Raw genomic sequence first — 13,368 nt, 5'->3', positions numbered from 1 at the left:
GAAAATATAAGCGAAAGGAGTATACCTACAAATCGTATAAGGATCAAATTGGAAAAACTCAATGGTCGGTAAAAGTCCATTTCTAGAAGAACTGCGAAAATAAAAGAGCGGTAATATGTACAGAGGGGAATGGGTAGGTAGATGTGTACTTTGGATGTAGGTGGGTGAAAGCTCTATCGCAGTTTTGTTGAAGATATTTCGTAGTATCTATGCATCACTAAATCATAAGATCCGATCCATTATGTTGATCCCTGGGTTTCAAGCAATTTCTATGCAAAATTGAGTCAACTATATATGGAATCGAGTAAATCGAAGTGTGCTAGATACACTAGTACTATTAATATTAAAAAAAGGAAAATTTGTTTGTTTTGAAAAATGCCTGTTTACTCGTAAATAATATTTTTTATTATATTATTGATGACTGAAGGAAATACAGGCATGAAGAAATTTTTGGAATATAAAAAATAAAAATGGAATGGAAAATGAAAAAGTTTATAGAACACTAATAGTACAACTTTTTTATTACATACATTAGGTAGGTATTGTATTAGTCACAAGAAAATTAAAAACTAGCGAACAAACTAAAGTCAGTTTGATATTGTACCTCCGTTTCGATTTGTTAGTACCTCAATGATCTCTATAAGTAAATCTTGTTCAACTTTGACTTAATATTCGAGGATATTTACAAAGGTTTCTAATGGTATACAACGTTCTTTTTCTGCTACTTTCATAGCCAACAGTAACGAGACTAGATTTAAAGGTTTTTTTTGACTTGGCTGTTGAAAATATATATTTTTTGCATTCAGTTATTTTCTTCTAAGTTAATTTTTATTGACATGTAACGTACATATGCTCTGTAGTAAGTTTTATCAGAAAAGCATATAACGTCGAACCCAGCATTATTTAGGATAACTATACATGCTTATACGTTTGGGAATCGCTGAACCATATTATTATAGAATTGCTACCGATATTCAGCTTGTATCTCATCCGTGTGTAGTAATTCCCTGTTGAATACTGAATACTCGTAAATCTACGCGGGGCCAAACAGCACAGAATTGACAGAGACTAAAGAAGCATATAGACGTTAAAAATTTAGTAAAATTAATAACATGTTCAGTCGGGGGACCCTTTCAGAAACATAGTTCTGTTCTCCACTCTGAACATCAATAAAAATAACATTTTTTAAATTTTTTTGACGGCCGATTAGCGCAGTGGGCAGCGATCCTGCTTTCTAAGTCCAAGGCCGTGGGTTCGATTCCCATAACTGGACAATATCTGTGTGATGAATATTCATAAAAATTATCCATCAGTTATCCTAGTACCCATAACACAAGCTACGCTTACTTTGGGACTAGATGGCGATGTGTGTATCGTCGTAGTATATATATTATTTATTTTATTTAACTAACACAATGCAATGTTATGCCTGACTCGCGCTTGACTATAATGGCTGAACTACGCTGGATGAAACGGAGTGACTCGTTCAAAGGGTTCATATAACATTCTTGTGCTACATGTCGATTTCCAGTTCTTTTCTAAATGTCTTTTAATAAAAATTTGGTATAATTAAAAAAAAACTTAAACCCTATTAAAATAATACTGATTTAGTGATTATGCTATCATCGTTAAACAGTAACTATTAGCATATAGGTATGTACTCAGAGAATTGAAACTTATCAACTCTAACAAATCTATAGTGGAATTGAATAGAATTAGGTAGGGCGATGTCGGACTTAATATGAAGTAATGATTTTAACTGAAGTTATCACCTCCCAATAAAATAACTTCATTTATGAGGTCACAATGTGTTCGTACAATCATTTCCTTTAGTCTGTGGCAGGTGCTCCCCCATTCCGAATTTATATCACCCCCCCATTTTTATAGAGTGCGATTTGTGAACGTGATTTTTAACAACAAGTTAAAATTTACATTTTATAACGTACTGCTGCCATTTTATTATACCCGCGGTTCATGTGGGACTTTATTGGATGCAGAGAATTAACGACACCACTCGGAGTAAGGTGTTGGTTGATTATGATTTTTTTACCTGTTTTTGTTGACATGCTACAGCGGTACTTCGTTAGAAATATTGAAGCTAGGATGATTACAAACATATTAAAAAATATATAATGGTTCAATAAAGCGAGTTATTCAACTAAAATGATCAATCAAGGTTTGATCAATCAATCGAATAATCATAACCTATTTCTATAGTGGGTCACTGAACCACTCAAAAAAAAAATGACATTAAAAGGGTCACACCATTGTCTCCTGATGCATTCGATTCCAGAAGGTCGCGGTTTACAGGCCTAGCCAACATTACCCGGCCTTGCAGTTTAGGGGCCATCGTAATGACTTTCTAGATTCGATTCAGTTGAATTATACAATTGGATATAGTCGCTTACGGATAGTTTGTTAACGTTAGTTAGTTGGTTAATAGACCATTAAATATGGCCAAATAACCTTAGTACAATCCATAAGAACAGCATTATTTTATCATTATTATATTTCGGTGTTTGAATTGTATGATGTTATCTAATGTAATTTGTCATTCAAAAGACTCGTACGCTATTTAACCAAGCTTTCTTATCCTGCTTTAAATTTGACTAGAATCTAGAGTTAGAGTGTTGTTATTATATATATTAGTTTATTTTTATATTTATTTATTTATTATATTATTTACTTTTTATCTATTTGTGCACACTAGTTTATGTATTAGCATGTAGTTATTTGCATGTATGTATTTTAATATTTGTACCACCAGCAGTCTATTCTCCTCTTCTTTTTTTTCCTAATTCTAAGGTTGCCTGGCAGAGATCGCTATTAAGCGATAAGGCCGCCTTTTGTATTACTACTTCTTTCGATGTTTCTGTTTTTGTTATATTTTAAATATGTTAATGTTGTGGTATACAAATAAAGAGTTTAATAATAATAGAGTCTTAAAAAGTTTGGAAATGGGTGGCAAAGCAGATAAAAGAAAGGATGCTTTGTAATAACAACAGCTACTAAATACAGGACAATTTTATATCATATATAGGCATAGTTTTCAACGTGTTGTAAATTATTATTTAACGTTATTTATGCATTTGTTCTATAATAAGGGGTATTAAAACACGAATATGGGTTTATCATTTAATATTTACGGTTATTTGGCAATAGTTAACGGACCATTAAACTACTAACTAACATATTCAAACTATCCGTAAGCGACTATATCCAAATGTATAATTCAACTGAATATTATACTCTATAAAATTAGCACAGCGTAAAAATGATAATCAGATGGCACAATAATTATATTCATATTGTATATTTTGAGAATCCACCTACTTTACCTCTCATTTGATAAAAGGTAACGATGCGTTATTCTTAATTTTATTTTGGCATTAAGTAATGTATCCTTATAATTTCATTTAAGTATCATAATATGAAGTGGTGATAGCCCAGTGGGTAGGATTACGACTTTACTTTCGGGGGTCCGATTTCGAATCCCAGCACGCACCTCTGACTTTTCTAAGTTATGTGCGTTTTAAGCAATTAATCATATAATTTGCTTCAACGGTGAAGGAAAACATAGTGAGGAAACCTGCATGCCTAGTACACCAATCCGCGCAGGGCCAGCACTAAGGCCTAAGTAGTGGACTAAGACCTTAACCCCCTCCTCATTGTGGGAGGATGATCATAATATATTAATGTTTTGTTTCATTTTCTTTAGGTTCTCAGCATTACGTTTTACTACGTATTGTTTTATTGATAATTTTAATCCAATACTCCTTTTTCCGTTGGAGTCATATAGTAATACGACTCAAATGAATACGACTGAATTTTTTTCTGAAATACAAATTGGCGGGCTCTCATTTGCAGGGAGGCGATAAATATTGTGATCGTCAGCATGAAGAGAAATGGCGTCCTTCAGAGGTTATGGAACAAATGGCTGTCAACAACAAATAAGGCTGACTGTGATCTGGTCAAAGATGGGGTAATAAAATATGTTTTTCATAATTTGCGATTATTGAACAACGCAATACTTTTATTTTCTTTTTTTATTCCTCTGCAAATAAGTCCATGACTGCAATCTCACCTGGTGTTCAGTGATGATTTAGTGTAAGATGGTAGCGGGCTAAAATGTTAAGGAGTATGGTAGTCATACCCCTTATCAATTTCTACGCGACATCGCACCGGAACACTAAATTTCTTAGCGGCACCTCTTTGTCGGTAGGGTGGTAACTAGCCAAGACCAGACCAGACCAGAGAAAATTTAGAAATGATAAATTTCCAAATTGCCTTTGCAAAAAATCGTACCCGGAACCTCCTAATAAACTTCGAGATCGTCAAACCTTAGTGACTTGAGGAGATTCCTAATATAAGATAAGCTAATATGATCCTATAAATATTATAAATGTGAGTGTGGGTATTACTAATTCACGCGAAAACGGCTGAACGGATTTGAATGAAATTTGGCACGCATAAAGCCTTTGAGATGTAAAAGAACATAGGCTGTCTGTTATCCCGATTCCTATAGAAGTTCTCGAGGGAAAATTTGTCATTGTTTACGAGATAAGACGTGGGCAGACAGCTTTGAAATTTGGTATACTTTTAACGTAAATAGTTCCCGTGATAAGATTAAAAAAGTTTTAATGAGCGAAGCTATAGACCCAATTCTGAAGTGCACGCAGACGAAGTCGCGGGCAGAAACTAGTAAAAAGTAAATTTGGGAATCGAATTGTTACTCATTCCATTTTTACAAAACCTCATTTGTTATTATTTACGTTTCAGACGGTAACGTTCAACGAAATGACACTCAGTCAAGTAGCTGGCATCTTCTATGTCCTAGTTGGTGGATTGGCTTTGGCATTAGGGGTGGCTCTACTCGAATTTTGCCAACATGGACGGGCAGAAGCAGCCAGGGCTAATGTGCCTCTGACGGCTGCTTTACGGGGCAAGACAAGAATGTCACCGGCCGATAGGAAGACTCCACAGCGTACACCTCAACGTGATCAGGATCGACTCGGATGGAATGGCGCTGCTTTTGCTGGGGTCAGTATAAAATCATACTTAATAAACGAGAAAGTTTTTCGGTGTTCTATCTATATATTTAAAAGAGAAAGTGCGTGGGTATGTTCCGTATAGGCTCTGAAACGGCTGGACCGATTTCAATGAAACTTTCAGGGAATCTCCGGATTGACCTGGCGAGTAATCCTGTAAAGTTTGGTGACGATCGGAGCACTCCTATTTTTGAACTGTCTAACTGTCAAATACAGCTTTTATTTACTACGATGATATTCTATTGTTGGGTGTACATGGGTGTAGATAATGTTTTTCACCCGCTCGAGAAGAGAATAGAAGAGAATGAATACGGTATCTCCGTATTCATTATGTACGTATTACGTATACGTACGTACGTATTGTATGTCCGTATAATAAATGATTTAATATATTATAAGACATAAAGTTTAAATTAAATTTAAAATGTAATGATGTAAGTTTATTGTTTAAATAAAAAAAATGACAAATGACTCAAGTTTTGACACTTAGAAACTGTTTTCATTAACGACGGCCGAGGCAATGCCTAAGTTAGTAAAGCTCAACTAAAGAAGATAGGTACAGAGTTAACTTTCACCAACCTAACTTGTCTATGGTTCTTGCCACACGATGCATTTTGTGCTTGTATAATCATGCTTTTCATTTTTTGTGTCAATTTAAGGTTATTAAATTTTAACATGCGTGAAGTATCAGTTTATGAGTTCTCTAAACTTTACAGTCCAAATATCGTAGCTTTAGACGGCGCCTAAAGTCATAAGAAAATACATTTAGTTAGTGATATGTTCTTTTTCACCCAAATCACTTTGCTTTGCATCTGATTAGGGCGCCTGCTAGGTTTAATAAGAACGAGCATAAGTCGGAAGAATACTACCCTAAGTAGAGCATCTTAGTTCGTTCACTAGCACAGTTCCCTAGAAAGGTAGCAGAAGCCAAAAAGCTTTTTCTATTCTCCATAATACTGCAACTCGCTCGAAAGAACATGTAAATTTAAATAACACACCGCGTCGCCCAGGATGTTCTCAATAAAATAAGTTAAATACTCAATAAAATATTATTAAAATTATAATATACTCACAAACATTTTTCTTTATTTACTTTAGTACAATGACTTCGTTCTTGGACGGGAGGTGATGAGCAATAGACATCGGAATTTTTTTTAATTATAGCGGTTGTTGTAAGTCAAACCGTAAGTTTTTAGCGCTAAAACTACCGATTGATCCCCTTGTCTTTATCAATGTATGTTATGTAAGGTCCAACATGATGAACAAAGTCGTTAAACCTTTAAATCCTGCATCTGTTGTTTGTTGAGAATGATGTGTCCCGTTTCGTCTCAAATACCTCTTGTAATGTCAATTCCCTTTTTAAATATTTGTATAATTGTATATTGAGTCGAATTGTGAATCGAGTTAACTTCGCGTGCGAAGAAAGTTTACGTGAAGAATGAACTCCCAATATCTTCAACTCGAACATTCTTCAGTGCTGAACCAGATTGTTTTTGTCCGTATTTTGTAATTCGTACGCTCAACTCACAGAGTACATTAAATATCTTTGCTATCTTTTTATAATGCGTATAATATTGAGCAATGTTGTAATTACAAGATTACTGCTACACCGCGAAAATATCAGGTATGGAAACAAAGACTCAAGGCCCATCCCTCCAAATTCGCCAATTTGGCTAATTCACAGATTACCCCTGCTACTAATTATCAATTCTTATTAAACACACCCTACCTGTGAGTCCTAATTTAAGTTTTCTTCCATTCAATTTCTTTAATCAATTTTATTAAAACGCACATACAGGATAAAAATCATCTACAAATTAAATACCCATCGTATTTACTCTACTAAACGTAGCCTGTAAAATTACGTTTTTCGTAATAAAACATAGCTCAAAACAATACAAGAGACTAACCAAAATCCTTATGAGAAAGCATTTATCGGAAAAAGTTACACCTCTTGGGCCCTAGTGCGCTGTTGACCCGGGGCCGTCGTCAGTCTTTGTACTTTTGGCTTTTATTAGGCAACCAGACTAGGTTCCTAGGTTTCCAATCTCCCCCTTTCTTTCGACTTTTTGACGCCGAAACGCCGGTCTGGTCTTATTTTTTGTTGGGAAAGCTGCGATTCTGGGCGCAGGCAGCCTTTCAATCTAATCAGTGGGAGACGACGCGGAACCCTACTTCCGCGGCCTCTCCATATCCTTCATATCCATCCATGACCAGCTACTTTCTAAGACTAACCTTTTCAGCATTCAGGCAGGCATTTTCGGCTCGCAACTGCCGCGTCTTATCGAAAATTGTACGCAATCTGTTTGATTGAAGCCGCAGCATCCTTCACATCAGGCACAAGGACTCTTCTTTAAGTTGCTAGACTGGTGATTTATGTGATCAATGCTACTTTGTCCAGCGCTGGCTCATACAGCTGGGCCGCAGGCGTGCCTTCCACGGGGGCCCAACTTCCCGTTTTAAGGTCATAGGATTGTCTCTCTTCATTTTCGTTGCTTTCTTGAACCTAGTTCCTAGTGAATTTATCAACAGGTCACAATCTTCTTCTGCTTGCTTGCGGATCTCTGCAACCCCTTCCCTTTTGATTGCGATCCATCCGTTTCACCACATAGTGGTTGCCCTACCAAGCACCTCTGCCATGACTTAACCTCGAGTTTACACATTCACGACTGCTATTTAGGAAATGTATAAAATTCCTGGAAAATGTGAATCAAAAAAAATCATCAGTACCTCCTACATGTACACTTAATATCAAACCTACTATGTTCAACAACATGGGCTAGCCACTGAATAGTTACGTCCCACTTCATTGTGTCACTCATTTTTTTTTTTGTTTCCCAATGTATACCATTTTGAATATCGATCGTACTTAGTTCTGTATTACCTCTCGCAAAGGTTGTGCCACGTGTACCTATGTTACTTTATTTTTAATCGAGCTCTGAATATTCTATTTAAATATTTTTATTTCAATTGTACAGTTTATCCAATACGTATGCAAAATTGTATTTGTGTTTTACATGTTCATTTTCCTTGGAATCATAGTAGCATCAGAAAAACCATCCTGCATAAAACTTGTATATGGTTACCCATTTGTCTTATCTGTAATTATTTATCGTAAATTCTTTTGATAATGTTTTTGTTTTTAGTTTGTATTGGTTCCTTCACTCTATATGTTATTACCATTTCTACTGTTTAAATCAAACACGACTTTCGATTTTCATTAATATGTTCGATCTACAAATAACAAAAACTTAAAATTATAAATAATAAAAAATATAATAATTTGTGATATAAATAATATAATCTGTTATTTTTCTATATTATGATTGTTGAATTTAAAAATCACTTGTTACTATTGTGCTATTTTTTAAAATTAAAAATTTTAAACTAATCAGAATTATCTACCATATAATTATTTATAATAACATTATAAAACTACAACTTAAAAACACGTTACATTTAACACGTTTTTTAAACTGAGTCTAATTTTTCCTTTTTTATTTTTCAGTACTTTCCCGCTGGCACCCAGATCTCCCAGGAGGATGCAGTCCACGCCAGCTTCACTCATGTCTGATCCTCGGAGAAGGGTGGCATTAACATACGCCGCTCTTCTGTATGCAAAACCAACAATGTTGACCTTAATCAACTTTAAATACAATTGTAAAGCAGGTCATCACTAAACAGGTTCATCCGCTATCACCTCATCAACGTTCTTGCATCTTATCAATGCTCACCAATAATTAATCATCATTAAACAAGCTTATAACTTAACGCATTCATAATTAAAAATAGGTAACCTACTTAACGGGATAATCTATAATTATCAGGTTCATCAATAAACGCACTAATTAAAACTGGCTGCTCTTAAATAAAGAGAATAATAAAAAGGGATTTTTAGTAAAAAAACTAATCAGTAAAAAGAAATTTCAAATATCAACAGGTTCATCTCTAAACGGACTCATAAGTTTAATATGCTTATCACTTATCATCTGATCAATAAACGTATTTATCAATAATTACGTCATCAAAAAATAGGCGTAGTAAATGTAAATACGTTCGTAGTAAATGAACGGGGTCGTTTATAAACAGACTCATCAGTTGATTATGTCTTCAGAAATTGGGCACATGAATTGACGGGATCACCAATAATTGAGGACTCATTAATAAACGGGCTTATCAATAATAGTCAGTCTCATCAGGGGCCATTATATTCGGTCTAGTCATAATAACGGCCCCCTTCCTAATGTCTTTCCCTGATATATTCGTGCCCTGAAGAGTTTTGCGATAGCTTCTACACTCCAGTAGCGCAAACCTTCAAGTGGTTATTTCATATATAACAGCAATAAATCACTGAGGGCTGATTAATAAAAATAAACAGGCTCGTCAACGAAAGGACCTTAAATAAACAAAAGGCTCATAAATAAACAAGTTAATCAATAATAGACTAATGAACAGGCTCGTCAACAGTTGGACTTCTCAATAAATAATTAAAACTAATTTGAAAAGGGACATCCTGAAATGGGTTCGACGTTAAACAATTTTATTCATAAATGGAATCTTCAATAATTAATTAATCAGAAACGTTAATAAACGAGCTGATTAGTATAAAGGGGTTTAGTTAATTGGGCTCAACTTAAAAAGTCATTAATAAACGAATCTTAAATAATCGGGCTCATTGTTTAATTGCCTTGACTATAGAAAGTCTTGCGGTAAATTGTTAAGCTAACAATTTTTTATCAGAGTATGCTAAGAGGAACAAAAGAGCAATGTTCTTTAAAGTTTATATAATATATACGAGTATAAAATATAACTGCCTCGTGGGTCTAATAGTTGATAATATGTTCAACAACGGATCACGAGTTCAAAACCCTGTTGGGCTAAGATCTTTTAAAAGAGCATGCTAAACTATAAGTTTCTATTATTATCGTTAGAGCCCATTAACCCGCATTGGAGCAGCATGGTGGGTATATGCCATAAACCCTGTTTCCTGAATGACAGAAACTTGTGCCCAGCAGTGGAAGGCTATATATGATGATGATGAGTATAAGATATACCATAGTAGAGTCGTCCATATTGATTGGATTTTTATAAAGGGCGAAAATTTTGTTATATTCAACAAATCAGTTTGTGTTCATTCAAATTTTATTTTTCCAACTCCTTATTGATTCAGTTTAAAATTACTAATAAAGATCCTGGTTTGGATATTAAATTGTAAACTTAATTCTTTCAAAGGTTTTACGTTAGTAAGGAATTCATACTTACTTATATAAATATTCCGTTTACGAATTACTAAAATATGAGTTTTTAACTTACAAGTTTAAAGTTAATCAACACTTTGTCTTTTAAATGACGGGTAGGTGACAGGATGCTTATTTAAATTTATCGATTTTACGACCCATTTATATAGTTCGTGGCTACGCGACGATTTTTATACGGAATTTAGTGAACATAAACTTAATCTGAAGCTGTGAGTACCTTGGTACGTAACAGCTATTTTATTTAAAAAAAAACTTGCTCTGATGATGAATCGAAATTTCAATCTTAAATGCTATTTTGTTCTTAGTGGACATATCATATTTTAATAGCGAAAACTAACGAGCCAAGTTAAATGTTGTGAACTGGTGGGTTGACAATGACATCTAATTTGTGAGATGTATTCAATTTGGTTTGCACGTTATCCTTCAATACATCAATAAAAAGCACATTGGGAAATAGGACAGTTAGAAAAATGCAGAACCATCGTTTTTCCTCGCAGTGCAGGAATGCTAAGTTCTGATGTAAACCGAGTATTAAATTCCACGAAAGGTTACTGCGTAATGAAGATGCGCGAAGGAACAAAGCTATTCGTTTTAACTTGGCAAGGACTATAAGACAGACATTTGACTAGAGACGATAGAACGCATTCTGAGAGCATATCTCTTACTCCAGCTAACCTATAATAAACTTAGCTAATCCCTTATTATATTAGCAGAACAACGCTCTTCTTAAAGACGCGATAATTTTGGCTGTAAGATCCTAAGAAATGTACGTTTGTAAAAATTTGCTGAAGTGTTGTACAATTGTATAATTATGTCCACTGTCCAGCGGGTCATTGCGAATCATTTGTTGTCATCTGTCCTAATGGGAGGTTCCTCATTTCTATATTCTAAGGACCTTGATGTTCTAAGTTAGTACGATGATGATGGCCTTGACGTTTTTCAGGACGATACTTTTCGCTTTTTTAATATTGAACGAATTACATTTCTCGCTCCCAAGTTTATTATGGTTCACAAGTCGGACGAGTTTTTTGACACTTGCATTTTGAACCACTGACGGAAGGACGGCCGATAGACGGACAATCGTGAACAAGCATTGGATCCGGGCCGTAAAGACCTAAAAAGTGTCGGATTGGATCTTACGACGAGTACCTCCAAAGAGTATTCTCTCAGCTTAGCTAGTACCGACGCTGTATACTTCTCCGTTTTTTTTTTTGCACATGATAATTAAGAGAAAGTGCCGTTTTGTGCTAATGAACTAAGTATGGTTATAGGATGGGAAACCTTTTGTATTATTTAAAGAAAATTCCATATTCAACACATATATTTAAAAAATATATAATGGGATTTAAATTGTAGTAGGACTTTAATATTGTGTTACATGGCGACATGTTGAGTGCCTAACTACGAGTGTGCATTGCCTTCACCTACTGGGTGGCTGGCTCATTTCAACACCATGGTGGATATGTGAGGGTGACATATGTTACTTTCACAATAGTCAACACGTAAGAAGTAGCTATGTTTGATGTATTGAAGGATCCAGGGCTATATTACGTAGATTGTTAGATAATAATTAGAACTTGGGAAAATAAATAAAAGAGAAAATTACATAATCATATTTTCTCTTATACGGTAGTTAAGGATTTTATATTATTTTTATTTTGAAGCTTTATTTGGCTGGTCAGGAAATAACAACTACTGGTCTTTGCTGCGATTGATGCTTGCTAGATATAATATGCAATCCAATGATATGGCCAGTATAATTTAATCCTTATTTAATGATTACTGTGACATACAGAGGCAAATAATTATGTCTCAAACAAATTCTTCATTGATCAATGAGGACATATGTAATTTGAAAAACACCATTTTTTACTAAACTTTAATTACAAATTTTTAAGCGCGTAAAAACTTTTCGCCTTTGTGATGGTTTATTATATAGGTTTTCGAGGGCAGTTCTATAAAATAATAATAAATTATTAGATTAAGGTTACCAGTAGGCAAGTAGTGGATTTTGGTATTTTACATAGTAATAAAAAGTTAATAATACTAGGAATAAAATCGACGTTTGCCGATTATAATAAAAATCACAATTATTATAAATATTTCTTTATAATATTTATTTTTAATAATACAATTTTTTCTTTAATGACAATAAATGGAACAAAAAAAAAATATATTAGTTCTACATTTAAAAAATAAAATCAGTTTACCGTACAGTAAAATTTTTTTATGCATTTACGAACGTCACTTAAAGTCATGATGCTCAATACGTTATCACGAAAAGTTTCTTAGTCTGTGACACCCTGTGTACGTGTAGCGGAGTACGCACATCTCCTGGCTTTTAAAAATCTTATAAAATTGATAGCAATGGAAAATACAATAAAAATAAAATAATACTATTACATACTAAAATAATAGAAACATAAATAATAATGACACATGAAAATGTTATGTATAATCGCCTTAAATAAAATTATAAGCATGGGTGCCTCAATTTACAACGCAAATTAAAATTTTCTTTATGATTGCCTTGATAAGGTCAATTCCACAAGCATTCCATAAAAGTATTTAAGCAATAATATAATAAATGATATACATTAATTTATATTAATATAACAACCATTACGCATTTATGAATTTCGCGGGCTATTTCGTCTGGTGAGGCTTCTGCCGCGGCTAGTTACCACCCCATGGACAAAGACGTGCCGCTAAGCGATTTAGTACATACTCCCTAACAGATTATCATTTACCACCAGGCGAGATTGCAGTCAAGGGTTAACTTGTAATGGAATAAAAAAAATAACAGAGAATGAAAAAAAAAATAAAAAACTTTCAAAACACCAATAAAATAGATAATAATGTGCCTCATAATATTATCATGATAAATATTAAGCATGGTTTATTAAAACATTATAACAAACATTGAGCAATCCTTATCAACATGTTTTTAGTGTTGTAAAATTACTGCCTTACTGACACCTCATGAAATAACATAGTGTATTAATATACATACAATTATACTGCTACTGTGCCAACAGATGTGATATTTTAAGCGACTTAAA

At 34.0% G+C, this 13,368-nt stretch overlaps 1 protein-coding gene across 1 annotated transcript in view; it reads left to right on the top strand.

Annotated features, from left to right (window-relative positions):
- The window catches only part of LOC120636241 (glutamate receptor 1-like), a 204,876-nt gene extending 195,990 nt beyond the window's left edge, over positions 1 to 8,886 (top strand). The window contains exons 16-18 of the mRNA XM_039907619.1: positions 3,868 to 3,982; positions 4,780 to 5,040; positions 8,557 to 8,886. Coding sequence (XP_039763553.1) covers positions 3,868 to 3,982; positions 4,780 to 5,040; positions 8,557 to 8,622 — 442 coding nt within the window. The 3' untranslated portion in view covers positions 8,623 to 8,886. The remainder of the gene's footprint in view (positions 1 to 3,867; positions 3,983 to 4,779; positions 5,041 to 8,556) is intronic.
- The last annotated feature ends 4,482 nt before the right edge of the window (positions 8,887 to 13,368 follow it).

Source organism: Pararge aegeria, chromosome Z (assembly GCF_905163445.1).
Source record: "Pararge aegeria chromosome Z, ilParAegt1.1, whole genome shotgun sequence".
NCBI lineage: Eukaryota > Metazoa > Arthropoda > Insecta > Lepidoptera > Nymphalidae > Pararge > Pararge aegeria.
The sequence above is the reverse complement of the archived record's forward strand: the minus strand, read 5'-3'. Positions and strand labels throughout refer to the sequence as shown.